Source organism: Colletes gigas, unplaced genomic scaffold (genome assembly GCF_013123115.1).
Source record: "Colletes gigas isolate AHSC1104 unplaced genomic scaffold, ASM1312311v1 Colletes_gigas_Sc00025, whole genome shotgun sequence".
NCBI lineage: Eukaryota > Metazoa > Arthropoda > Insecta > Hymenoptera > Colletidae > Colletes > Colletes gigas.
Genome location: NW_025106654.1, coordinates 106372 through 133850, shown reverse-complemented (window position 1 = coordinate 133850; position 27479 = coordinate 106372). Strand labels below are relative to the sequence as shown.

The window sequence follows — 27479 nt, the reverse complement described above, 5'->3', positions numbered from 1 at the left end:
CTGCCAGACCGACATACGGGCTTCCGATTGCGGCTGGCCCGACTGACCTACATAGATTGCTGCCCTACGAGGCCCTGCCGCTGGAAAAGAACGCGCTAGAGAACGTGCTGCGCCTTCGAAAACGGATTTCACGGTTTTTTAGCCGGAGTTCTTACGCGGAATAGCTGTAAATAGCTGAAGAATACGTGGCGTAGCTGTGAAACGATGTAAACAAGTTGAAAGAAAGACGGTTGTATCTAGATGGTTGAAAGGGTCGCTTGCCGTGCAAACAATAAATAGCCGTTTCAATAATTTTGCAAAGTTTTATGATCATAGATCCTGTATTTGTTGGAACCCGGCAGGATGCTTGATTATAGAATCTTGTAACCGAGTAAATCATTTGGAACATTTTCTGAAATTGTCGATGCGTAATAACTGAAACAATGTGACGACTGTCTTACGTCTTTTTTATATTTATGCAGTCCATGGTTCCATATTTGCACAGTTGCAATATCATCTGTTGCCCAAGGTTGGAGCGCGTATCGGGAAAATCGAGGAAATAGAACATCGATTACTTTGTGAAAAATAATTTGAAATTTACAATTGAATGACTCGTAAGAATCCAAATGCACGGAGCATTCTTCCGAGATGCGTTCTCTATAATTTTCGTACGACATCTCGTCGCAATTCGATGCAAAGAAAATCGTAAAGGTTAGATATATTTGAGGAAGAACCCGTGGGAACTGGAATAAAGTGCAGACAGTGCACGGTCCAGGAAGAGGGTAGCGCATTTTTATGCGAACGATAAAACGACACGTTGCTCGGGGAATTCGCCAAATATGAAGTAACGCCGCGGGAGCGGTGTCTAGAAACAATAAAAAGGCTATATGCTAGAATCGAACAGAATAGAGTATAGAGGTAACAGCTGCTGACGTTTGTGAGCTTTTGCAAATCGCTTCACTCTCGGGTTACAGCTAAGAAAAAGCGTCTCGCGTGAAAGTTCCTTAAATAAATGGTTCTTAGAGCGGTTTCTTTTCGGCGACGAAAAATCTGTCATAAAATAATATCTACCGTAACGAAAGGTGAACTAAAATTCTTTGTAAGGTATGCGTTCGCGAATGTATCGATAAACAATGGGTTATATTTAATTGTACCGTCAGATTTCCGGTTTAAAGAAGCGAAATCGATCACCGAAGAATTGGCCATTTTTCGTTCTTACTTCATTTCTCGCGAACGGTAGGAAATACGAGCAATTTAAAGAGAAAAATCACTTCTTTCAAGCAAATTTATCGTCTACCGAAGCTATTTGGTTTTTCATCGATATATCCACTATAATACGCGAATATATAGAAACGTCGAAGCACTTTGGTCAACTGTAGTGGGAATATATTTCTCCGTATTGTATAAAAGTTTTCTATAGCCACGCGAATAAGTGGTAGCTGTTAATAAAATTCTAAATCCGCCTGAATAGTTTGTATCCTGCAGTCTATTAATTTTGAAAAATGAAATAAAAACGAAGAACCAGCCAAGACCACGCTTATTGTTTCGATATGGCCCGTATGACCCTAAATTCTTTATCTTTCCTTCCTTCGATCCCGCATATATTCTCGTTATCTTTGATCGTAATGCCCCACACGTAATAAAAGAGTCTCTCGTAACATTAGACCCCCGACTGTCCAAGCCTTTTTCTTTAATTGACTCGTTCGTTGACATCGTTTAAGAAAACCGTCTGCCGTTCTATTTAATGTACAAGTAACGTGCAAGTAATATTTTTTACTTCAACGTTCCTTCGTAAGTCATAAATCTGAATAATGGAGGGTCTACTTTCCCCCCAATTAAAAACATAAATACAAAGAGCGCACCATTGGAGCTACGTCTTCTCGATCGATCTCGTAGATGCAAATTATTCGCATCTATCGATCCCCAGTCTGTCATTACAGTTTTCAGAGCCGGACTTGCGCGTGCAAACAGTCTCGTCGCGATCGAGTAACTTCTCGCCGCTGTTGGCTCAACGAATTTACATTTTCCATCGCAGGGGCGAGTTTCTCAGCCGGTTGATCGACTACGATGGCTCCCAGGAGCGCGCCAGATGCGTACTTAGGGCGCTACGATTGGGCGACAAGGTTGCGTTAATGGAAGTTTCGTGTCGCTCGCTGTTAATCCGCCACTCGTCGCTCCGACGAGTCATTTTCAAGGTGACTGGCCGCCCGATAGCTCGCACTTTCTGATGGGGATTTCTTCCGACGACACGGCCCCCGATTTCGAAATCTTTTCCCCCACATCTTTCTCTTCCTCTTCTCATCTCGAACGAATCGCGTACAAAACGATCAGATTCGCCGCTCGTCCCAAAACGTATTCGTCTATAGGTGTGGGTAATCTCGTATCTTTCACCGTGGTCGTCGATAAAACTTTTAATGAACATTCGTTGTACAGTTCTAACGGCTCGTAAAGATAACGATGAAACTCTTCGTTCGTCGACGTAATTTATACGCTCGTCTCTGTTCTCCAGGATGAGGATTACGCGCGGTGACTAATACGAGTCGAGTTGCAGCGACAACGCTCTCCCGTTCGTCGAAATTGAATCGATCGGGTTAACAGATGAGTAATTCAATTTGCAGACGTTTATATTGATTACAAGTTGAACGGTCTTCGTGTAAATTCTAAGCGAGTCGAGATCTTTAATTAAGATGAATCGATTGGACCTCGGTCGCGTGAATTTATCCACGTCTGAAATGCAACCGATCGTAATTTGAAAGCGTTTACAATTCGACCGGAGAGCGTCGATTTGTAGAATTCACCTGTAACGGTGCAGAAACGAAGACATTCGATTTACCGTGGAGACATTCGCCATCCATAAATCATTCTTGCGCGACTCGGACGCGCGCTGTGGCTTGCGAAAGTGGTATACGGACTTGCAACCTTCCGATTCGCGATGAATGATGCGTTACACAGGTGATAAACCAACGGAGAACCCGTAGATGCAGTCTTCAACCGTGACAAGAGTACGTGACAAACCGACAAGCCGTGAAGGTAATGATTGACAAGGCCAACGTTGTATCTGCGAAGGACTGCCAGAGAAATGCGGGTCGCCGGTATTCAGTGGCCGCATTTTTCGGAAGGTCGCCACTCAGGTCGTTGACTATCGTTTCAATGAAACGGAAAGCTATTTTCGCTCCACTGCACACCTACACAACCATCTCTGTGCAATTATTTCGGTCTCAAAATGTAGGCATCTTCGACCGTGGCACTTCGATGTACGTAAACATTGGAGTTCTTCGTTCATTTCATATCTTGTGTACATGTATTATTGCATTTTGTGCACCTTTCTCAAAATAAATTGCTCTGATAGCTTTCGTTGAGCAGGTTAAGTCTCTTGCTCAGGATCAAATCGTAGATGTTTAAAGTAAAATTGTGAATATTAAATTGGGGAACAATATTGTATCATTTAGACAATATTAAAGTATCAAATTTAAGTCCTGAAAAGTGCAAATTCAAATGTTTGGGCAAGTTTGGTAGTGATAAAGACTCTGATTTTTATGAAACTTCGCAATTATTGATTCAACCTTCGAATTATATCGCATTTCGTTGTCACTACTTTTCAACAGTAAAGAAGATACCACCCCTAGGTCAAAGTCACCCATTTTAATCGTGGCTATACTCTTAAATTACAAATAGATATGAAAAATACCGTTTTTAGAGGCCTATAAACGAATGGGAAGAATTTTTTCTTACTAATTTACAGATCCACCGAAACAGTAAACCTTCCAACATCTTTTATAATCCAGGAGTTACCTGCACATAAGTACTTTGTAAAAAGAGTAACTCTGACACAAGGAATGCTTCCTCCCATAAACTAAAAAAGTAGTAACAACTAAATGCCAGATAATTCTCAGATCGAACCAACCACCGTTTGTAACAAAGTTTCATCAGAACTGGGGTCCAAAGTTTGCTCCCTTGTGAGTCGTTTCTTATGAAAGAAGACTTCCTAAAAATATTAAAAAGAGTATTCAAGGAAATACCCACTTTATAAACTTGTTTATAAAACATTTCTAGTTGCTTAAAAATCTTCAGGCTTTGGACAAATAAACCTCCATTTCCGTTTACGAGTGTTCCTATCTGCAGAAGCTTGTTCACGCTGAGTTATACGTTCATACTGATTAGAAAATGAAATACAGCTTGTCGTAGTACTCACCCGCAGCTGCATGACGATTTGGTTGTACGCCCAATGCCATCGTTGCCTCGATGTCATCTCCGGCCGTTCTTTGAGCTGCGTAGGCATTGGTGCAGCGCCGACCATCTCGAGAAGTTCCTCGTCCGGTGGCGGTTCGGGTGGACTCCTCGGTGGAGTGTCCATCTGGACGCTTTCTTCCAACGATGCTTGTTTCGTTATACTCCCTGTCATTCGACAATCCATAAATCAACAACCGAGAATAAGTGCAACTAAAAATACACGCTACGACTGCGATCTTACCGTGAGGGCTGTCCGTGTGCGACATGGGCGGTGTAGTTTTGTACGAGTCCACTAACGAGTCCTCTCGAGAAGTGCGAAGCATCGCTTCATCGGCTCGCTCGTACCTTAAAGAACGATAAAACCATGAAAATCCACCCGAATCTCTCAAAGACTAAATTCACCATTATTTTCTAAAACAACGCGCGATTACCTTTCGAGAGACTCGTTCCTCATCTTGTAATCGTCGTTGACCGCGTTGCTCAGAGCAACGTCCGGCTCCTCTATAGACTCTTGGTCTTTGAAGTATCCGCGCTGATAACTTTCAGCTCTGGAGATCGGTTGCGGGGCATTGAAGTTCTGCCCATAGCTGCCTCTCTTCTGATACGAGTCCGACCTGGTCAGGGGTGGCTTGAAAGTCTCTTGAGTGGTCGAGGAGAACGAATCCTTCCTGGTCGGTTGGGTGTACGAACCCTTTCTGCTGTAGGACTCTTCGGGGAAGTGATCGGACGCGTACGAATCCCCCCTGGTCAGTTTCGGTTTCTGTGAGTGCTGGCTGTGCTGGGAATGCTGGCTGAGCTGACTCTGGTGCGAGTCCTTTCTCTGCGGCTCCTTGGGAATGATTTCCGGGTACTCTTCGTCCTCGATGGTGTCCTCGTGATAGGACTCGGTCCTGACCAATCGTTTCCCGTTCGCCGTGCCCGTCACCGTCATGTTCGACGTCACGTGATTCGACGTTACGTGGTTCACCATCGTCGTAATCGGTTGCACCGTGGTCGACGGAGACTCGATCAGGGTGGGAACAATAGGAACGGAGTCGCCGGCTATCGGATACTCGCCCACCTTCTGCTGGATGCTACGAATCGAGCTCACCGTAGTGTCGATCGACTCCTTCAACTCGTCGTCCCTGGACTCCAAGGAATCGGTGTTCTGTTGAACGAGCGGACTCGGTTCGCGCTTCTCGAGCTTCTTCCGTCTGGTCAGTCCAACCGCGGACACTTCTTGGCTCTCTTGGGTAGGATAGAAGTAATCCGACTCGCTGGATTGGTAACCGTTGGTTCTCGTCTGACCTCTCGGTGTGGTCACCGACAACTCTGGCACCTCGCTCTGTCTCCTTTCCGTGCTGGCCACTGGACTCTCCTTGTAACGCTCCTCGAACGATCCTTGATAAGAGTCGTGATAGGATTCCTCGTACTGATCCTGGTAGTCCTGGTATTGATCCTGATAATCGCTTTTGTACGGCGCGCTGCTCGTTTCTTCCTTGCTGTAGGGCGGCTGATAATCGACGTAGTCTTTCTCGTTGTTGTACGTGTCCTCGTAGTTGCTTTGAGACGTAACGGGCACTTGATTGTAGGTATCCTGTTTGCTGTAGGCGTCCTGTTGGTTGTAGGTATCTTGTTGACTGTAAGTATCTTGCTGGTTGTATGTGTCTTGCTGGTTGTAAGTATCTTGTTGATTGTACGTGTCTTGCTGGTTGTAAGTGTCTTGCTGGTTGTAAGTGTCTTGTTGGATGTAAGCGTCTTGCTGATTGTACGTATCCTGTTTACTATACGCGTCTTGTTGATTGTAAGTGTCTTGCTGATTGTACGTATCCTCTTTGCTGTATGCATCTTGTTGATTATACGTGTCCTGTTGGTTGTACGTATCCTGTTTAGCGTAGGCATCTTGTTGGTTGTAAACATCCTGCTGGTTATAAGCGTCTTGTTGGCTGTAAGTATCCTGTTGGTTGTAAGTATCCTGTTGGCTGTAAGTATCCTGTTGACTGTAGCTGTCTTGTTGGCTGTAGGTATCCTGTTGATTGTAAGTATCCTGTTGGCTGTAGGTGTCCTGCACGCTGTACGGGTCTTCGTTGTACGCGCTCTCTTTGAACGTGTCCTGATTGTACGCGTCTTGATTGTACTTGTCCGGATAAGCTTTCTGATAGCCGGTCGACGTATTTATATTGTACTGCGAATCGTATTGCTCGGGTGGGTACTGATTATAAGTATTTGTCACGTTGTTTTGGTCGTATACGCTCGACGGCACGGACACGTCATAATCGCTGTATTGCTCTTGGTACGCGTCCTTTTTGTACGAGTGCGTCTTCTTTCTCTCCTTTTGCACGTTGTTCTGCTCGTAACCCATCACCTGGTAATTGTCGTCGGTACCCGTTTTTCTATATTGATCGACGGTTTCGCTAACGTATTGATCGTTCGGCTGACTGGCGTTCGGATATGTCATGTCCTGATACGTGTCCTGATAAACTTGAGCGTTCTGTTGAACGTAAGGCGTTTGGTACTCGTCTTTGTACGAGTTCTGTAAATACGTCTGATCGTACGGATCCTGCGTCTGTGGCTCTTGATACGAACGACCGTACTGTTCGGCGACCTGGGGCGTGTAACTGGACCCGTATTGACTATCCTCGACGTACTGAGTTTTCCCAGGCGCGTGGATCTGATCGTAGCCGCTCTGGTCGCTGTATATGCTGTCAATGTAGGTATCCTGAGGTAAATTGTCTTGACTACGATAAGCGTAATTATAGTCCTCGTTGTAGTCAGACTTGTAATAGCCTTCCTCGGAGGGCGTTCTAGTCTTTGGCAGTTGCCTGCTCGGCGTGGCAGGTAAGGAGGTAAGCTTACGGCTGATAATAACGTTGCTGGGTTTTGTTGGTGTCGGAGGTAGTTTCTTCCCCGTCCCTTCTTGTCGAGACGTCGGTCGTTGTTGGGGTTGAAGCGGTTTTCGACGACGGGTACTATGGCCGCTGTAAACCGCGATTCAACGTATTATTAAACGACTCGATTTTGTAAATGTAAGAACGAGTGGGAATCGAATGGAAAGAATTATGATAATACCTGTAATTGAGTTCGTCGGATTCGTAACTGCGTTGTCTGGTAACCGTTGGTCTATAATCGGGTCGATGAATACCGATGCTAGATGCAGGCCTCTGTGGAAGCGTTTTTCTATTCCGTTTGTTCTCGTAGTAGATACTTGTTCCTAAATACCATTTCCCTCCGCTGTCCCACTGTCTGTCCTCGTCGTCTTGACCGTACCTAGCGACGCGAACGATATCAGACACAAACATCGGATGGAAAAACCAATATATCGCGTTAATAATAGCACCAGGCCGAATGAAAGACCGTCGATATTCGGAACATTTACCTTTCGTCCTGATAAGTGTATCCCGTGATGCTATCGTAGTATTCATTGTATCTGATGTCCGTCTGGCATTCCGGATACGTGGCACTCATCTTCCCGACTCTTCCTTCGCTGCTGTATTCATCAGCGTAATAAGAGTGATCGTCGTACAATGTCATCTGCCTTTCTAGAGACGGCCGTCTATGGGGACCTGTTTACGAATGGAAATGAACAAATTATTATTCGAGATACCATTACGATGCGGATAAAGATAAGAAAATGATGACTTTGAGGGAATACGAATCCCGGAGAAAGGAATGACAGCGTCGTTCGATGCGATGAAAATGGAGATTAATTAAAGAGCGAAACACGAGCTGCGTGCTCAAGTTGTATACTATTACCTCTTCGTCTAGAAGAGCTCGTCGTGGTGCTCGGGTAGTACTCCGTATCGCTGTAGATCCTTGTTTCGTCGACTCTTGTGCCATGATAGTCGTAACCCTCGCTGTACCAGCCGTCTTGGCTGAAATGACGAAACCACGATGAGACAAAGTCGCGTTAATTGTACGGGAGCGATAGAAGCGTAGACGAAATGACCCGAGATAAATGACGATGCTCGCTGGAAGTATGGCTTGGCAAAAAGACACTTCCATCGACTTCGCTGATAACTGCAGCGAGACTGACTGCACCATGCAACTACCTGTGGATGTTCAGTGCATTCTCTTTGGCCCATTTAACGCGAACTATAATATTATCGTAATTTCCATCGACGTTCTCTATTTAGTTTCGTCGCGTGTACGGTCCCTCGTGACTATGAACGCGAAACGAACCATCCGCGTCGAGGATTTCGTCGAGTGATCGCGACGAACTAAACTATAAGATCGTTGCTCTATTCCGTGATCGAACGTACACACGTGCCTGGCTTGTGCGCGATGTAATTGCATGTAAAAAGCTACGTCGTTGCCGGTGCGCCAAGACACATGATTAAACTAACGGTGTGGTACGCTAACACAAAACAAAAATGTTGCTAGATGAATCGTGTGATCTAACATTCGATAAATGCGATGAAAATCATTGAATTTCTCACGAAATTTGCTGGGGTACATATTTCGTACCTGTCCTCGTAATCCCACGTGTGCTTCCGTCGTCTGTATCAGGCAAAAAACAATAAACGATTTTTTTCAAGTTCGTCCCGATTGACGGGCCAGGGCCGTACAACAGATCTCGAATTGAATTTATGAACGAGACACCAGCAGACATATCAAAATATCAGAATGTCTCTCGACAAAGTGCACGACCCTGTTGATCTTCGTTTCTCACTAATCGACTATAAGAGATCATATATAAATACAACGTAATCATTAGTTTTGCAAAGCAGACAAAGTGATAGAGAAGAAGAAGAAGAAGAAGAAGAGGAGGGATAAGAAGAGTTACTATCTGTTTTCTTTACGAGTATTGTCATTCGATGTTAGAGGTACAAGTATTGCTGTAAGGGAGAACTGTTCACTTCTTGTAACGTGTGGACTCTAGATCGATTTCTGTGTGTACTTTGTGCTTTAAGGCTCGTAAATGTGAAATACCTGTATTCCTTATAGTGTCTTGGTCTACTATTGTAGAAGAGTGGCTCGGAAGATTCTGAAGCGTGTTGAGACTGAGAATACCTTTGCGGTGGACCTTCTTCGGGATACGGTTCGTCGTAACGTGGACTATGGCCCGATCCACCGTAACTTCCGTAATTACTCGGAGCTAGTCTGCCTCCAACTGTAGCCGGAATCTAGCGGCACAAACGATTCTGTCGTTAATTTCTTCTACATCGGGAACTTTCATGAATTAACCATCCATAATTCCATTCGATGAAACGAAGTTTTCCAAGGAAACCTTTGTCTTATAAGAGATCCGCGAGAACCAAAGTGGACCAACCTCGCGAGACTTATCTTTGAATAATAATAACCACGATGGATCGTGCGACTCAACTTTTCGAATTAATCGATCGCAACGTTTTCGTTAAAAATTTATAGTAATACCTGCCGCGGAAATACGAAAGTATTATAAATAAATCATACGAGTTGATTTCACGTTATAAATTCCTGTATGGAAAATTTATGGTTGGCCCACTTTTGCATTCATGACCTCGTATATTATACATTCGTGATTAGGATTTTATCGCGACGACTGTTTATTTATACAATCTGGCTCGCCCAACTTGCTCGTCCACGTATGTGAACGAATTTACGATGTAAATATTTCGCACTAGATTTACACATACATATGTACCTCTTACTCTTGTAACTTCTAAATCTACCGATTACGCAAATTAATATATGCAGTAACTAAAGATATACTTGGCAATTTTCGCAATACACGATAGATATAAGACACATACGCTTGAATTTAAGAGGTTCGCTGCAACCTAATACATAGAGTAAAGTAATACTTCGGTTTGAGAACGAAAGCCAGCGACCCGACGTTAATAGGCGACTTCCAAGCAGAGTTGCCAGACGTAGCCCATTCTTGGGTGCATTAACCCCTTTCAGAAACGATTTACACAAAATATGTTTTCTTAACAATCTGGAATACGTAAAGTATCTCTCGTTTGATGTTACGTACACGATAAGACGAATAAAGACAAAATTTATATTGCAATGTTCTATAATCGGGAAATTTAATTCTGGATATTCACTCTGAATTTTAGCAATTACTCCCACGTTAAAATGCTTAACATAATATCAAAATATAAACGTGTGCGCCAATATTCCAGAGAGGTCTAATTTTTAAAATGAAATCTTCGACTCGGCAATCTTGGATTCAATGTTAATAGCTATCGGATAGAAATTGCGAACTATCGATCAATCAATACCTGATGATCATCCCTCTCGTAGCTATTTTCTCTCGAGGTCTCGAGGGATCTTTGAGGGGTGGCCAATTGGTTGGCAGCTGTACGAAACTGCGAAGCCGAGCTGTTCGCACCTTGTCCGCCTACTGGATAATTCAGGTCCGACGTGTAGTCTGAATCCTCCGAGTAACCAGCTGAAAGGCAATTAAAATTTCAAGTTACTACGTGACCGGACCTCCCGGTACGATCGTCGTAACGACGTCTTTCGACGGACGCGTCACGGCGCGAAGAAACATTACCGTTCATTCGCGCGAACGAAATCGCCTTTCCTGCGGATTCACCGAAACGCAACGGTGAAAATTAAATACACGCGTGACAACCGAGCGACACATTTGCCCAAAAATAAACGTATCCTTCTGCGAACGACGCTTCTCGGGAGTAACGATCGTTGGAACGAACCACGATGAGTCTTTTTATATCCACGGCGTCTCGTCGCCGAAATAGTAAACGACGCGTAAACGACGGAAAGGAAATGTAATTACGAGCGACGGGCGTCGTTATTTATTTCTCGCCGTTTATTGAGTGGTAATTCGAGATCCATTGTTCTCGATAATCCGTTTCGAAAACTTCCCGAAGTGAAATTGGTCGATATTGGACTGAATCCGAAAAATGGAAATTGTGCAACAGCAAGGGGGGGGGGCAGGGTAGATAGAAATAATTAATATCCATGCGATTCGTTGATTAACATCCAGGTATTTGACGTGTCAGCAGGAGAGTTTTAGTATTTTAAACTTGTCAGAGGGGGTGGGGGGTGGTGGAAGGTGTACAATGGAATTCCATAAAGGGGAAAAGTGAGAATAGGCGGCCTGATAAACTGTTTTTTTTTTTTTTTGTTTACATAAACAAGGAAAGATATATGAAACTGTCATCATGCCAAAGATGTGGTGATCATTGATGGCGAGAGAACTTTAAAATAGGGGTGGAACTATTAGGGGTAAGTTACCGACGATTTTCGATGGTCGATAACCACAATAGGAGCGACGTTTCACACTATGCTTGTTAGATGATGTTATCCACGCGCAGGCTCCGTGGATAATGCAATTGCAATTGCACAAAGCATTCTTATGGTCGCTGATCGCAGATAAAAAAACTAGCATGGCGCTGAATCGAATTTTATGCGAAAAGCTACGGTAGAACCTTCTTCTAGCCTCACCAAAATAGCGTTCGAGCAAACTCATTCTGAAAATCGTGAATAAAATTTACTGCAAAACAACCGTAAACGTATTCGTTGTAGCTAGACGAATACAGAGCGATTCGGGAATAGTTGAACTATTTAAAAAATGGATTACTTGGTCAGGTTGTTCGAGATCGAATCAGATCGGAAGTATATTCCTTTACGAGTTGGTTTTAATCCCGTTTTTTGGACGAAATTTAGTCACCGAATAATGCATTTTCCAAACTGTTCGATCTTCATTGACTCGGTCTGATACATTTATTCCGAAACGTGGTCACAGTCGCACACAAAATTAACAAAAAAACGTATCAACGACTTCTGTGCACAATTAGATGTGAAAATATAAACAGTGCTGCATAATAAATTTAAGAGAAAAAAAATTGTCTCCCCGTTTCAAAGACATAAATTTTCAATTGTGACGCAGAGAATACAACACGTTTTATTAGATTTTTCTGTGCAAGTCGTGAATATAGGACGGACAATGTAGTCACAGTAACGAGTCACGGAATGAAAATAACGTTGAAATTGATTAGAACAGAGCTTTGCGATTCTCCAACGTAAGTTTATTAATGTTGTAGTCGGATGTTTCTCGCGTACGGTATCAAAACTAAATAAATAATACCACAAACTGAAACAATAAAGTGCCACAACAGAGAATAATATTAACGCAAGCAGTGTGTACTTTTCAGCGGCCAATTCAAATGGAACTCATATTTTCACGAACGACGCAGTTATTGCCAAATTGCGTCCACACGGGGCGTACCAGTAATCGTGAAACAATGAGGCGATTCTTTGTACGAAAACAAAATGCAAGATACTGCTTCTATTATCGAAAAAAAAGTAACTTTATAAAGAGCAAATGGTTTAATATAAATATCTATGACAAAACTTTCCAACGATACAGCGGATCAATATTATCGCAAGATCAATAAATGATGAGCTCGACGTCAGTTTGAATTTTAGTTCGTCCCAAATGGATCTGTCACAAATCAGATCAAATCAGTTTCAATACTTCGACAGTCTCGTTAATTTTCCACGTCTAAGAACGTCTTAAAAATTACCTCGACCGTAGTTCGAAAATACAAATATTGATTCGAAACGAAGGATGGTAAAATTCCATGATATATTTTTCCAAGGAAGAAACCAGCCCCGTTCGGGTCGCGGCACGATTACTGGTACACCCTGAGAATACGCAATGCGCCGCGGCCAAAAAGGAAACTGAAATTAGCGCAAGCTACGGCGCACGGAGTAATCGAGTCAAGAGTAGCAATTGATCGGGGACATTCCTCTCGTGTTAGAGAGTATTCGAATAAAACAGCAGCCACTTAGACTGTAACTTGGCGAGTACTTACAGTGGCCTATATTGTACAATATCTGTCGTCGTGCCTGTTCGGCTCGTGCTTCCTGGTCCATCATGTTGTTCAGCATTTCCAGCTTCCTCTGCAGATCGGCCGCCTCCGTGTTCTCGGGGTCTTTCGGAAAGATAGACATGGGTGGGGATATTGTTAATCGCGTCTTCTCGACGATCTCTACTGTCTCTAATCTGCGTCGATTACGTTCACAATTTTCTCTCGTTTCTCTTCGAATCGTTTCTCTTTCGCGTTTCCGCGGACGCTCGAACGAAAATTAAAAAAACCGGCGCCTCTCGGAGCTAGACTCTCTAACGAGCTTACGGGCAGGAACGCCGTCGGAGTTTTTTTTTTCACGCCTCCGATGGGCGCGAATCAAGCAATACGCTCCGTCTTAAAAGGGAACTCGTGTCGCGCGTTCTTTATGCATTACGCGACCGCGATTCAACATCGTACACGTTGCTTGGAGGTTGGACGGGTCAAAGCGTGTCGCGGATCTATTAATCATCCCTTGATTGCGCTTCGCTGTTCAAGATCTCCGACGAACACGAAAAATTCTGTCGCTCGTTCGGAAATTTCAGCTATCTTTGACTGTTAAAATAACGAACGCTCGGACCGTGTGCTTCCCGAACGAGAGAATTACCAAAGCGCCCGCAATAAATTCGAATAACCGGTGGCCACTTTGCAGCGATTAGCAGTTTAATTAGCGCGCGCGATAAGTCCCGAGACCCTTGGCATTCCGAAAAGTTCGTCCACGATTACCGCGCGCCACCGATGTCTAATTTATCCTGAACCATAATTATATGACGCTACACAGGCCGCGTTTCTAAGCCGCGTAAATTGACCTGCGGTCCCGCTCGCTTCGGCGGTTTATTAATATCGTAGCCGAACGAACCGTAGCCCCCGTCGTCCTTTAGAGATTTCCTCGTAACGCCAAGTGGGTGGATATACGCGAGAGCTTAACAACGATTTATTACGCAACCCCCGTCGACGTGTGTCGAAAACCCTCTCGCCGTTGGAGCTTAAGAAACAGGAAACGCGCGCGACGTTCGCTGCGTCTATGGCGAATCGCTTTCGCGAACGGTGCATCGATATCCTGTCTCGCGAGCGTTCGTCTTGCCGTTTCGAGGGGGCAACTTGGCCCGCCAGAACTTCGAGCAGCTACTTCTAACTCGATATTCGCGCGGGGGCGGAAGCAAAACTAGCAACTTAAGCCCTAAATGGAAACTACGTACGCGTACCGATCATAAGTTCGCCAACGCTCCTCTGTCGTTTAAAATATCTGAGCAATTAATTTTCTGTTTTTGTTTCGTGTAAAATTTTACCATCTGAATTTATGCATTGTTTTCGTTCGATGTAGGTTTCGAACGTGAACACTATATTCAGGCTCGTAGACTTGTTCATATAAGAATTACAGCGCGTTATTTTATACTATTATTGTATGTACTCTATGATATTAAAACCGCCCCTTAAATAATTTGCATTTCTGGTACATTGACCCGTTCTTTCTCGGTCTTTTTCTTTGCGTAAAAGTGGGCCATCGAAGTTGGTCAGAGTTCAACTTTTCTAATTTTATCCGTTTCCTCGTTTAGTGCAACTTTTAAGCATGGATACGTTCCTTTTCAAAAATTCACACGAGAAAGCGAACAAAGTTTGATAGAAGATCTGATTTTTCGATTATACGATTAGATAGCGGAGCTTGCGGATATTATAAGGAATATAAATTTATCTGCGTCGATCATATGTCTCATAATGTTTAATTGCAAGAATTATACATCACTATTTCTGACTACATTTGGTTAAATCGTTTTAACGTTGATTGAATAATTTTGTAGAATCGATAATAAAATTCATCAAACTTCGTTCATTTCACTGAACACTGTAACGAATTACGCGGAAAGTACATAATTGCATTGTAATGTTGAAACCGAAATTCCATTACCTCTCTATTGCATAATGTGCTTCATTGGAGGTCCAATGAAAACAATCCCTGAAAAGTTTATCGAGGAAATTTTACACCATTTGCGAATGACATTTTCGTATTGAGACATTCAATTGCTTTGCAAGTTAACCACAAATTCTTTAATTCGATTAAAATAATTTATTTGTTTCAAGATAATTATTCTCGTTTCTCTTAAATTTCAGCAATTAATATTTTTAATAATTAATTTAATACTCATTTTAACTTCTTTTTGAAACTTGGTATTGAAAATAATAATAACCGTTAAGTTGGCCGAACAAACTCTGCTAAAATAATAAACAGTTATCATTCATTATTTATTCAGCTGCATCCAGCCATCCAGAAAGATACACCAATTTACGGTATAAAAATTTCGTTCCAGGTTTGCTGGTTCTTCAGCGAAGCTTAGTCAGCAAATTATGTCTCTGCTCTGTTTTTATCTACACAATTACCAGCATATATATCATTTTAACAATTTTTCCGCATTATGGAAATAACCGACTTTAACGCGTATAACCGACGGCACACCTTACGAGCAAATATTTTAATTATATTTTCAAATTCCAAAGTTCACATAAAATTCTACTTTCGACGCAGGTCGATGGCACCTTTGAAGAATTTAATGGCGGCGTGAAACACGTTTCATAAATCATACTCGTTTGAAGTGCAAGTACGAAGTTTTTTCTCAATATTCTACACTCTTGTAACAATGGAGGTTGTTTTGAAACTTATGGTCGATAGTGTACGCGGTCGTGCCCATTAATCATTCACGCTATCGACAAAAATTATGCGTGGAACTCGATATCGGTGAAAACGAAATATGCGCAGCTCGTGTGGAGAGTACATTGATGCAGCCTTATTGCTGGTTGCTTCAGCAATCTGGACCGAGTATCGCAACCTCAAGACGGGATTAGGTTCAAGCCCCAATTCGTCGCGATAAATGTTAAATAAACCACGCTCGCGCCGAGAAAAGAACTAGAAGCACCGTTAAAAATAAATGAGAAATAATTCCAATCTTTTGTCCCGCCTATTTGTTTCATTATAAAATAGCGCAATCTGATTTCCATGTCGTGAAAGTTTTAACGCCACGATTAAGGATACAGATTCGGATTATTTCCGTGACTGACCCACTTTGTTTATTGTTTTCTTTGGCACAGAATTCGAGCGTTTAGAAAAAATCCTATGCAAAATTTATTCAGGCTGGTTTTCTAGACAATCTGGCGGCAGATCATCGATCGCGTACTCTTCCTATCGATTACTATGAACCAAGAAGCTTGATAAAGGAACGTTTGGAAAAATGTTGCGATAAAATGACGAATGAGATAAGAATAGATAGGATTCTGAAAAGCAGAGGTGTAATTAATAATGAATTAGTTTGTAGGACGTTATAGCGATACAGCACGCAAGAATTTTTCATTCGAGTCAATAGGAACAACTTTGATTTGTTCGTGTGATACTGTAAAGTGTTCTGATTCTTTCGTTGAGCCTCAGACTTTTTCGTTGATCAGATATTCGTCTCGATCTGTTTCCTGGTATCTCTGCCCACATTTTTCTCGTCGGATGCGCGTAAATGGATTCGCGCGTATTTATTAATACTTTACTCAGTAAATGTAACTTCTTTCGTAGAAACGTATCGTGCATGTATATCGTGCATTCAAATGCATCTAAGTCACGCGAGTGTTACCTTTATTGTCGGCATTCCGTCTCGTGTGTCATTCGAAGAATTATTACTCACACGTTCGAGAAAATTATTATCCAGAAAGTACCGGGTCGCGATAATCACAAAATTGCAAATTTCTCGATCGATGCTACAGAGAGGCATGATCCAAGAAAAATATGAAAAAGTCGAGTATATGTTACGAGATTAAACTTTAAAAGGAGAGAACAGCGTAATCGTATCAAACAAATTTGTATATGTTTGTAATATTTATGTAAATGTCATATGTGTATCACTTGTGTATAAAATCAGTTGCATGTAACAATGTTAATTGTAAAACTATAAAGGTACTGAAAAAATTTTAATTTGATAACTTCGTTTTATTCGCACAAATTGCTGCCAAAATAAAAATTTATTCTCAAGCAATATTTGTAAAAATCTTAAAACACATTCGCTAATATAATTCTACTATCAACAAGAAAGCCGTGACCATACTCAAAAAATTAATGCATCTCAATTATCTAGCAGAATAATTACAGTAGCTTACCTTCGTACACGATTAAGCAAACGATTAATTTTTCCATCGCAAACATATTTAAACGTTATTTTCATACGAAACTTGGGTACTGAATAATATATTTTCGAAAGTGTTCGATTCATATTGAGTCAAGTCCGTAGATTTATTCAAATATTGTAATCGTAGCCTAAAATAAAAATAACACACAACATGTTGATGACTTTGTAGCACGCAAGATCGATCCTTCTATGTAGAATTGTACATACAATTTACACGACGCTAAATTTAACAAGAAAAAATACTTTTCCCTTGTCGATGAATTTTAAACGAGTGTATCTAAAAATATAACTTTATGGATATTGATTGGATACAGTGCTTCGTTAGATTTTTACTTTCTGATTTCATAAGATAAACAAGTAATAAGGAAAATTTAAATAATACGGTTTCGAATAAGTCACAAAACTCTACAAGCGAATAATATCCTTCCAAATTTAAAGAAACGCTAATACGCTCGAGCACCGGCGAGAAAATCTTGTTAACGCTCAACAGTTAATGCGTTTCAATAATCCTGGAAAATAATTACAGCAGCTTGCCCTCGAACGCGATTAAGCAAACGAACTGTTAACGATCATTAAGGACCAACGCCGGTGAAGCCCTTCTCGAACCGAAGGGAGGCCCCCCCGTGTCTGGGTAGTCCTAATTCCCCCGTTCTCGACAAAAATCTCTCGTAATAATATCAGAAGCGTAATACGCCGCCACGAGCCCATTAAACTCGGATTTGAAGTAAGCAGGAAGAGAGAGAGAAGGAAATGAACTCAATGGTCTCGAGCGGCGACCCTGACCCACATATTTTGCGTTCCAACCCTTTCCAGCGCCCTCGGGCCACCCGGAGACACGTACAAATCCGCGGTCCCCTCCAAACGTGTAATTCCGTCCAGCAAACGACAACGGTCGGTCGGTCGTCCCTCCCCGGGTGTATTTAGCTTATTCTTTCTCGTCTTCACTCGAGGAAGGCACCGTTCGCTGTTTCTAACTTTGGTCTGGATGCAATTAAAAAAAGGGTCAAGCCCTGGCAGGAGAGCGTCTCGGCATCGCGAGTAGTTCTTTTCTTTGAGACCTTCCCAGTCCCTGTTTGGCAAGGGTTTCACCGAGCCAACCCCCCTCCCCTCCTACTCCGCCAACGACGTCGTCGTCCCACCGCCTCCGAGTGCATCGAGGTCCTCCACCCTGGCACTGGGACGTCTCTTTAAAGTAAAGAAAAGAAAAAAAAAGTCCCCTACCGACTCCGCGCTCGAAGCATCCCCCCCCCCTCCCCCGCCCTCGAGAGACGGGGATCAGAGTATTTTGAACTTTCTCGCTCGCGTTCCCAGCGATCGATCGCTCGAAATATAAATGCAACGTAAGTAGCAGCGACGGTAATGGTCGGACCGGTAACAGCTGGCCGTCGATATATTGACAAACTTCGTAAGGGGGAGACAATGGGAAAGAGGAAGCATCTCCGGAGGCGTCTTTGTCGACTGAAACTGTCTTTCGTCTTAGCCCGCGAGTTTCACTTTACGTTTTTGTCTTTGTCTCGTCCTGTCGCGACTGTCGTTGGCGTGGATTCCCGTCGTTGGTTTTGTTTCTAACGAGCACGCGGGGGAAGAAGTATTGTTGGATCGTACGGAAACTTTCCCCGATCACGGGCTCGATTGTCGCGCGTGACGTTCTTTTCGAGCAACGGGTCGGAATTTAAGATTCTCTTGTTAAACGTCGCGCGAACTCGATCGAAAACGCAATGAAACTTGTCGGTTTTTTGAAGGACAACAATGTAGATAACACGATCTATAATAAGAATATACTACCAAGATCGAATTATTGAATCAGTAGAATCCCTGTTGTGCTCTATGATTGCACAAAAATGTTCGAATTTTGTTCATGGAAGTTGAAATATTCGCGAATATTATTTTGTATCTTTCCAGAGTTTTCAAATCGTTCTATGTAATTTATTTGTAAAAGTTGACAATAACAAAAGTAGATGCAAAATGTAGAATAAAGTTTCTTTGCACCAGACTTCGTTAACGAGGAAATTAGTGGGTTAGACATGCGATCAAATACAGCTCGACCAGCGTGTCTGATCGTTACTCGTTATTTCTACTTGCGCTACTGTTTGTAAATATTGACGACGGTGTGGCGTTACGTGCTCTATCTGGCTCTAACTATGTGGAATGTTGTAAGCCCAACGGAAAAGAGATATCATCCTGCCATCAATGTTTACATACACCAACACGAGTGGAAACAATGAATAATGGTCAGACGCATTAGCCGAGTCCTAATCAATCGCACGCGAATCCGAGGAACTTTCAAACGAGATTTCCCCGAATACAGTGTCTCAGTATTCCTAAATTATTATCAGATTGAAACTCGAATGATTGATAAAATTATTGGAATTACGAGGAAAGTCAGATGTGCAGGGTGTTCGGCCACCCCCGGGAAAAATGTTAATGGGAGATTCGAGAAGCCAAAATACGACGAAAATCAAGAATATCAATTTGTTGATTGAGGCTTCGTTAAAAAGTTATCAAAAAATTAAATTAAAAAATTTTAAATCGTTCTGGAAAAATTATTTTTGGTTGCAGGGGTCAATTATAATCATTTTTGGTCAATAGACATAGCACCGAAATCGTACGCACTTTCGGGAAAAAAATTCCTTACCGAAAATGTCTGCAATACATTTACATGTTTCCCTGAAATTTTTCGGCGAAAAAAAAATTTCAAATCATTCTAAAAAAATTATTTTTAGCTAGAGGGTCAATTATAGTCATTTTTGGTGAATAGATATACCCTCGAATTCATACGCACTTTCAAGAAAAGAATTCTTTACCGAAAATATACTGTGTGGCCAGAAATGTTTCTATAACTTTTTAACGAAACCTTAATCAACAAATTAGTATCCTTGATATTCGTCTTATTTTGGTCTTTAGAATCTCCCATTAAAATTTTTCCCATGGGTGGCCGAACACCCTGTATACTTGTACCTAATATTAATAATAGTATTAATTGCTGATCACGCTACATGGACCTCATATTTTATTACCACCTACTTTTATTATCAGTCTCCCCACTGTATTTTATAAGTGAAACTTTATTATACCCCTAAACGTATACTATAAAACCGAACCCCGGCAAATACGATGGTTACACCGTACGTTTTTCACCCACTACATGTAACCGCTAACGAGGGATTTGTTTGCGCGCTAAGGGGAAGTCGCTAGGGGTAAGGAAACGTTTTGGAGGGTGAACAGAGGGTTACGACTTGACCTGCGACAAACTCCCAGGCCGCAGAGCGTCGTGTTTCCCTGCGACTTTAATGCCGCGTGTTATGGTTTTAAAAAATACGTACCACTGCGGTGAAACGAAAATTGCTTTAACTGTACCGAGGGCCATTAGTATTAAAACTAGTCGATGCAACGTTTAATTTTCGTAAAGAAAAATTTCCTTCGAACACGAGAGACCGTTAGAGAAACGTCGAACACGGAATCGCGGGCGTTTCGAAGTCAGCGAATTATTCTTTAGCCGCGGCGAGTATCGCCAAGAAGTTGCGGACGCAGCGCGAGTTAATCAACTTAATTAAACTCCCCGACCTGGACCGTCTGTTTGACTTTTAAAACAGGGTCGTTGCATTTAGACCTTTCGCCCTTCGCTCGATATTGTTTCATCCCCACTCCCTGGCGATGGATTAATGTGTTTCGAGTCGAAAGAGAAACGGCAGCCCGCATGCGATGCGCGCGCAACCGACCAGAGATACGGGGAAAGTTTAAATCCCTGAAAAGTCGTTTCCGTTCCGCTAATCACCCGCCGCCACCTTTACCTCTAATCCCGGCACATCCGGTTTGGCCGTTCGGGTTGTCTGCGCGACTCGCTGGCCGGCCAAAGGCGTGTAATTAATCTATTTTTGCCGACCAAAAACTTTGTCGCCGACAAGGAAAATTAGAGCACCTCGCTGAAGAAAGGTCGGCCGTGCGCGAAAACAAAATAACTCAAAGAACGTACGACTCCCGTGGCCCTTTCATTTACACGGTACCCATATTACCGCACGTTTGGAACTATTATTAAAAAATTTTTAATTTACTTTTTCGCGATTTGAATTACACGAGGAGTCGTTGTGTATTCCTATGGAGAATATTTCTAACTAGGATCCCAAGCTTTTTTAACCTTTTGATAGATATTGATGCGCCTTAAAGACACTGGAAGGTCGGTTTTTTTAACGAGTTTGGTATTACAAACTGCAGGTTCGTGTCGCAAAATTTCGGACGCGTGTGTTAACAGCAGCAACCGATGTTGCAATTGCTCGACCGCGCGACGTCCAAGTTTTGTAACTTATAAGAAACGTGACACGATACTTGAGACTGGATTTGCTGTTCTGAGAAAGCTACTGCGGTCAACACACGTAAAATAAGAAGTAAAAGTTTTCCTATTGAACAGATGTTCGACCATTGAAAAATCTGAGGCATTTATTACGTTAAAATTAATTACGCTTTCGACTCGATTCGAGTGGGAGAATCAGAACAGACTACAGTTCACACGAACTTTTTATCATCATTCTCACGTGCTATATTTGTTATATATATTCCGTAATAAATGTTTATTACTGTGTATAGTTAATTTTCTGGGTTCGTATAGATGTACAAACTGGTTGACTGTGCGCAGGCTGTTACTTATTTCCGTCGGGACAGGACTGTTCGTTTCAAGCAACGTGTACGTTCGTCTTAAATAATGTATCGGTTGCATTTCATCCATAGTACACTATTGTTCGTGGACCGGATGATATAACGAGACCGACGTATCCTCGCAAAAATAACTTTGCTCGTCGAAGAATAACGGCCGTATTTTGAGACTGGCTGAAAACGGACTCGTCCCGACATTTAAATGCATTTATGCTCCTTAATTATTACGGGCATCCTTACCGTAAGAATCGAACGGACGAACAAATACACACTTCACGATGCTAGGTCATGCGTGAATAATGTCTAGCTAAGGGTTTTTCATTCTAATTAAATCGGTTAAACCATACTTAAAAATAGAACGCATCATCGATCAGCTGATGTCGCCGAAAGTAGTTTTCGGCGTAGCTCGTCTAATAATTCGCGCGACGCAGTGCCACTACTTCGAGCTTCGACGTCGATGAAAATCGTAATACTTGGTGTCCCACTAATAACAGGCCACCAGAATATTCTCGTTGTTTAAAGTAACAGGAGGAATTGTTTTTAAAAGTTATATAGCTTCGAGGTCGATATTATGCAATAGACTCTTTGTGGATGGAAATGTAGAGGAAACTTAGAGGGTAGTTTCGTTTCTTTAAACGAGGACGTTTAGTAATGTTGGCAATATAATTAATATACTCACTGAGACTTCTAAGTTCGCGTTTTACTTACTCGTACAAAATTTCTCTTTACCAAATACTATAGTTTCTTTCTTTTCACGATACGTTCGATGCAAACAGAACTTGTTTACATCGAATGGAACTATGTGAACACCTGGTGCACCCAAACTTCTCCGTACTAGCCTACGAATACAACGAATGGCGCTGTGTACTGTTCGACTTCCGATTGGTCGACTGCGCATCACATTCTACCAATGGGAAATTAGAACGCTCATAACGTGTTTCGTTGCATCTGTGACGAACGAATAGTAAACGATTTAGAGACTCATGGATCATCGAAAAATTGAAAATTGGACACTCTAATTTGAATATTTTAATTTTTATATTCGTGACGATCCTTGAAGACACACTGAAAGAAACGAAGTTGTTCTATAAGTTTCTCCACCATTACGGCCAAAGAAATAATTGCAATCATATTACGTCCTCCTCAAAGCCATACAACATTCGTGTCCGTGAACTCTGTCCTATTATTGAAAATAGCAAAAATATCGAGGCGGTTGTCTCATGGTACACCCTGTACATGAATAGTCGTGTAGCAAACATAGGAACAAGAAAAGAATCGGAAGAAAAGGGGATAAAACTTCTACGGACAAATTGATAACTGATTACAGTGTCGCAGCCATAGCTCGATGCATCTGCAGGTACCCTCTTTCACATTTTGAGCATCGGAAAAAGATGTTCCGCATCAAATCGAGATTTGATTCTCTTGCCAGAATGACAATTCCCGCGACCATGTATGATTACACTCGTATCGTACATTCTTGTTTTTCTTTTTTTTTCTTTTTTTTCTTTTACTTTTCTCGATATTCCCCCCGTCTTATGCTATCGCCGCGCCACTGCGTGCACGTGCGATTATGGTGCGCCGAAAGTGTGAGTTTGTGCTCAAACAAAATTATGCCTGAAGGGAGGAAAAACTCCAAGAGTTTTTTTTTTACCTCGGTCGATTCTACGTTAATATCGACCAATTGAACGGAGTTTCTTCGTACGTTCCGTACGCGCGGTTTTGCAATTACGTCGAAACGATCGAGAGCGCGAACACTTACGGTAACTTCACGCACCGAGGACGGAAAGAAAAAAAACGATGTCACCGTTCCAAGTCAAAATTAAACGTTCGACCCGACTCCATTGACGGTATCGCGGTGTAAATGAATGGTTCAATAAAAGGAAGACAAAAAAAAAAAGAAAAAAAATCGCAACCACCGCGGTGAAACGACCTCTTTCAATCGATTATTCACCGCGACCGAAAATAAGACGTAATCGTGGGTCGATTCACTGGCCGATATTCGAGCAGGAGTCTCTTCCTTTCGCCTCATCGCAACTCATTACTACCCTATAAGAAACTCCTAAAGGGATCAAATGATGTTCTCTTTCACTACGTGCTTCACTCAACAACACGGTGCTTCTTTCAAAGGGCACGCAACGTTCGGTTGCTACACTCGACCAGAGCACGCTTTAAACGAACTTTCTGTTCCGAGTGGAAGGATTAAAAAGAAGCAAAAACGGCCCGAGCAGTCTCGGCGAGTCGATCTCTGTCTGTTTGCACGTTGCGAGCCCGTTCCGTTTCTTCGCGAAGCAGTGAGTGACAACGACGCGTCACGATCTCGTGACGACGTTCGATAAAAAGACAGAGTTAGAGAGACAGACAGAAACAGATAGACAGAAAAGGCTAAGGGAGCAGGGACAAAAAGGGAGCCTGTTAGCAGAGAACGTTTCGTCGCTTTCCACGCCCGGCAAATTGACACTCGGGCGTTTCTTCGGAAAGATGGGTTCCGGTTCGAACAGGCGCTGTACGCCGGGACTTTTGCTGTTCTCGGTGAAAATTTACTTTAAAATTTTTTACGACCCTTTAGATTTGCTCCGTTCGGCGTGGAAAATAATTTCTACTCAGTCGATGTTGGTTGTTAATATTTAATATTATCATTGAAGAAACTAAGAGACATTGGTTCTGTTAGATAATAGAGAAGCAAAATGAAGCACATATGAATAACGATTTACTTTTGGCGACAGACAGAAATATTTTAAACAAATTTTGTTTAATTTCCACCAATTTCAATAAAATAATGAATTCAGAAAATAGGAGTTTAGAACTAATGAATTTTGAGACATTCGTTTACCAAGATATTACGTAACCTCAATTAATCTCGAACGACTTCGTAATTATAGTTCACTGAACTCGTTCTTGTTCAAATAGAACTATTACTGACATCAGTTTAAGTTAGTCCCCCTCGAAACCAAGGAAGATTTGCTTCAAGCATTCATATCCTTCTCCAAAAGTAATTCAATTATTCAGATGGCATGCCCTAAGTGCTTCGCCCCGGTATATGGTGTCGACACGGAAGCTACAAGGAATCTTTTTCAAGCTCTTGCCCCAAAACGAAATAAATCATTAATGAATTCAGAAACTCTTCTTCCCACTGAATTTGAATTTGGCGTCGGGACCGTACAGTTTTATTCATAGATTTCCATTTCTGAAGCAGTGATTCTACCTCATGAATAATGCCTGGAGTCTTTTTTCTGTAAAGGCGTGTGCCGTTTCTCGAAAAAATGCTTCAACAACCGGTTAATAATATAACTAGCGCTTAAACTTCGTTTCGAAAAAGTTCGAAACAAATTCAATTCATAGAAAACATTAGAAATTCATTAATGGCGCGGAAATAATTTTGTTTACCACACGAAACAAATCCATACGGCGGTGTAAACAAAAAGTTTATTAACGTAAAAATGAAATTCACTCTACGATGTGTCCTCTTTTTCCGAGAGCTCGACGACCGGTTCGGTTCGCATGGAGGGACACGATAAGCGGCAAAATGTCGTCCCCGTGATCGCGGTTAACAAGGAATAATAGCGACGAGCATCGGGCCAACCGATATTACAACGGCCAGTGATTTTCGCGGTTGAAAACTCTGGCCGGGCTTTCTGGCTAACGCAGCTATCGGTGATAGCATAATTAAAGTCGTTTAATCAAGCGTGAAATCGTATCAAAGTACGCCGGTAACGGCCGAAACGAGTTTCGATAGCGTAACCAGCCGCCAGCGTGCCCGACACGCGTGTGCAGAGAATTCAAAGGAGGCTGCACAATTAAATTAATGAAACGGGGGGCCGAAGGGAGACGCGAAACCAGGAACGCCCGGGAGACCGAAATTCGCGGGCGAATAAAAAATGGAGAAACGACGACGAAGCCGCGAGAACAACGGAAACTGTGTCGGCGAACACGATGTAATCCTGTCGCCGAAGGGAACTCATCTTCGTCGATTGGACGGGTCCAAGTGCCAAAAGTTCACCGTGTTTATGTAATTTCCACAATCCCGTGGAATTTTCGCTGTTCGATCATTTTTTTCGTCCGGAATCTTGGCGTCGAGTCGCGGAATTACTTGAATGTAATTAAATCCGTTCGGATGTTCCGGCGAAACTTCGATCGATGTTTTTGCCTTTTGTTCGATCACACGTCTCATTGGCGTAAAAGCTTTCCTCTGTTGCTGCTGGTGAATTCACAGATTCGGATATCGTCCACGTTTTCGAGCGATCTTCCAGCAAACGGCGATCCTTTCTTTTCCCTTCGATTCAACTTCGATGGGTGATTCTTTTATTAATCAATCGGTAAGCGTTATTTAGCTTTCGGTGATTTCGTAGAATAGATTTGTTAAATAAATTTATTTTCCTTATGGAGATGGGCGTAGCTTAGTATGACGATGTGCTAGCTACTGATAAAGGCGTAGACTGTCTATGATACTCATTGTCAGTCTACTTTTACCAAGTGACTAATCTAAATAGCCAACATCTGCGATTTGTGGAATGGTGATGACTATGCTGCCATGATCGAGCGTCAGCGACGATACCCAAAAACGTACAATTCTTCGTCGCTCCGTACGCTGTGATGCAGAATCGAAATTTAATTCTGTGATGATCCCAACATGATGCACTTCTATCGATGAATTAATGGACGATTTGACAGAGGAAGTTGAATTACAGATTTAATGTTAGACCCATGTTCCAGTTATAAGTATAAAATATGAAACCATATTACTTTGGAAGTTTCTATACACGGAATAATCACCGTCAGACATTGCATTTGTATTACATACTCATTGATTTGGAATCAATTTGGGCTCGTGTGATCCTTCTCTCCTCGATAGGTGAATTCCACAGTCGTTGAACTTCGTCGCCTCGAAAGCTCGCGCTTTGAACGCGTTCACATTTTCTTCAAATTAATCGCGGCTTTTGCGTCGCGCGGTATACTTTCGCGGTCTGGCATAAATAACGTCGAATCGTAGCGTCTCGCTCGATTTTCTTCTTCCCTTCGACGACAAGTAATGCACAACTTTCGTGATTAACGATGATGGGTTCCCTCGGCGCTCACTACCCGGTACTATCTAAAGCGGTTTTCGATATCCGGCGAACCGACCAATCGTCGACGCGGCGCTCGATCTGAAACGGTGAATTAAAGGCTGGCAGGAACAGAGGGGGTGGGCGGGGGAAATAGAGTTTGGGAATAGAAGAAAGAGAAAGAAGGTGTAGAAATTAGAATCGTAGTAGAAATCTCAGGTGCAGTGGCTGACGAGCAAGAAGGGGTTTATGTAATCGCTAATTACGTACAAACAGCGTGGATTCCATTTCTCGTGGATCGTGAACTCGCTTCGAAAACTTTTATCGAGCCAAATCCCCGGGAAATCTGACTCCGACGATAACGCCCCGGGGAGCTACGATCCCCGAGGACTACGAACGCGGTGATCCTGTTTCGCGGAAAATCTGAGACGCGGACCTCGCGTGTTCCGCATTTCGATCGCGTCCGCACGATCGACGAGAAATCCACATGACGTGGAAGTCAGATGCATTGGTCAGAAAGAACCAGGATATTAAGCGAAACGAAGATCTCGGGATCAAGGACGATCCTGAAATCAGGACGGTCCTAAGATCGGGACCAAGGATCTTGACGAGGGTACCTGAGCCACACATGGGCCGGGCTGCTCGCA

General features: G+C 42.5%; 1 protein-coding gene across 2 annotated transcripts in view; it reads right to left on the bottom strand.

The window, feature by feature from the left end:
- The window catches only part of LOC122401501 (paternally-expressed gene 3 protein-like), a 268898-nt gene that overhangs the window by 160982 nt on the left and 80437 nt on the right, over positions 1 to 27479 (bottom strand). For both annotated transcript variants that reach the window (XM_043403675.1, XM_043403674.1), the window contains exons 6-15: positions 12957 to 13076; positions 10395 to 10564; positions 9118 to 9311; positions 8653 to 8685; positions 7942 to 8060; positions 7565 to 7751; positions 7258 to 7455; positions 4641 to 7166; positions 4451 to 4554; positions 4172 to 4374 (exon numbers count right to left, since the gene is read on the bottom strand). In XM_043403675.1, coding sequence (XP_043259610.1) covers positions 4172 to 4374; positions 4451 to 4554; positions 4641 to 7166; positions 7258 to 7455; positions 7565 to 7751; positions 7942 to 8060; positions 8653 to 8685; positions 9118 to 9311; positions 10395 to 10564; positions 12957 to 13076 — 3854 coding nt within the window. The remainder of the gene's footprint in view (positions 1 to 4171; positions 4375 to 4450; positions 4555 to 4640; positions 7167 to 7257; positions 7456 to 7564; positions 7752 to 7941; positions 8061 to 8652; positions 8686 to 9117; positions 9312 to 10394; positions 10565 to 12956; positions 13077 to 27479) is intronic.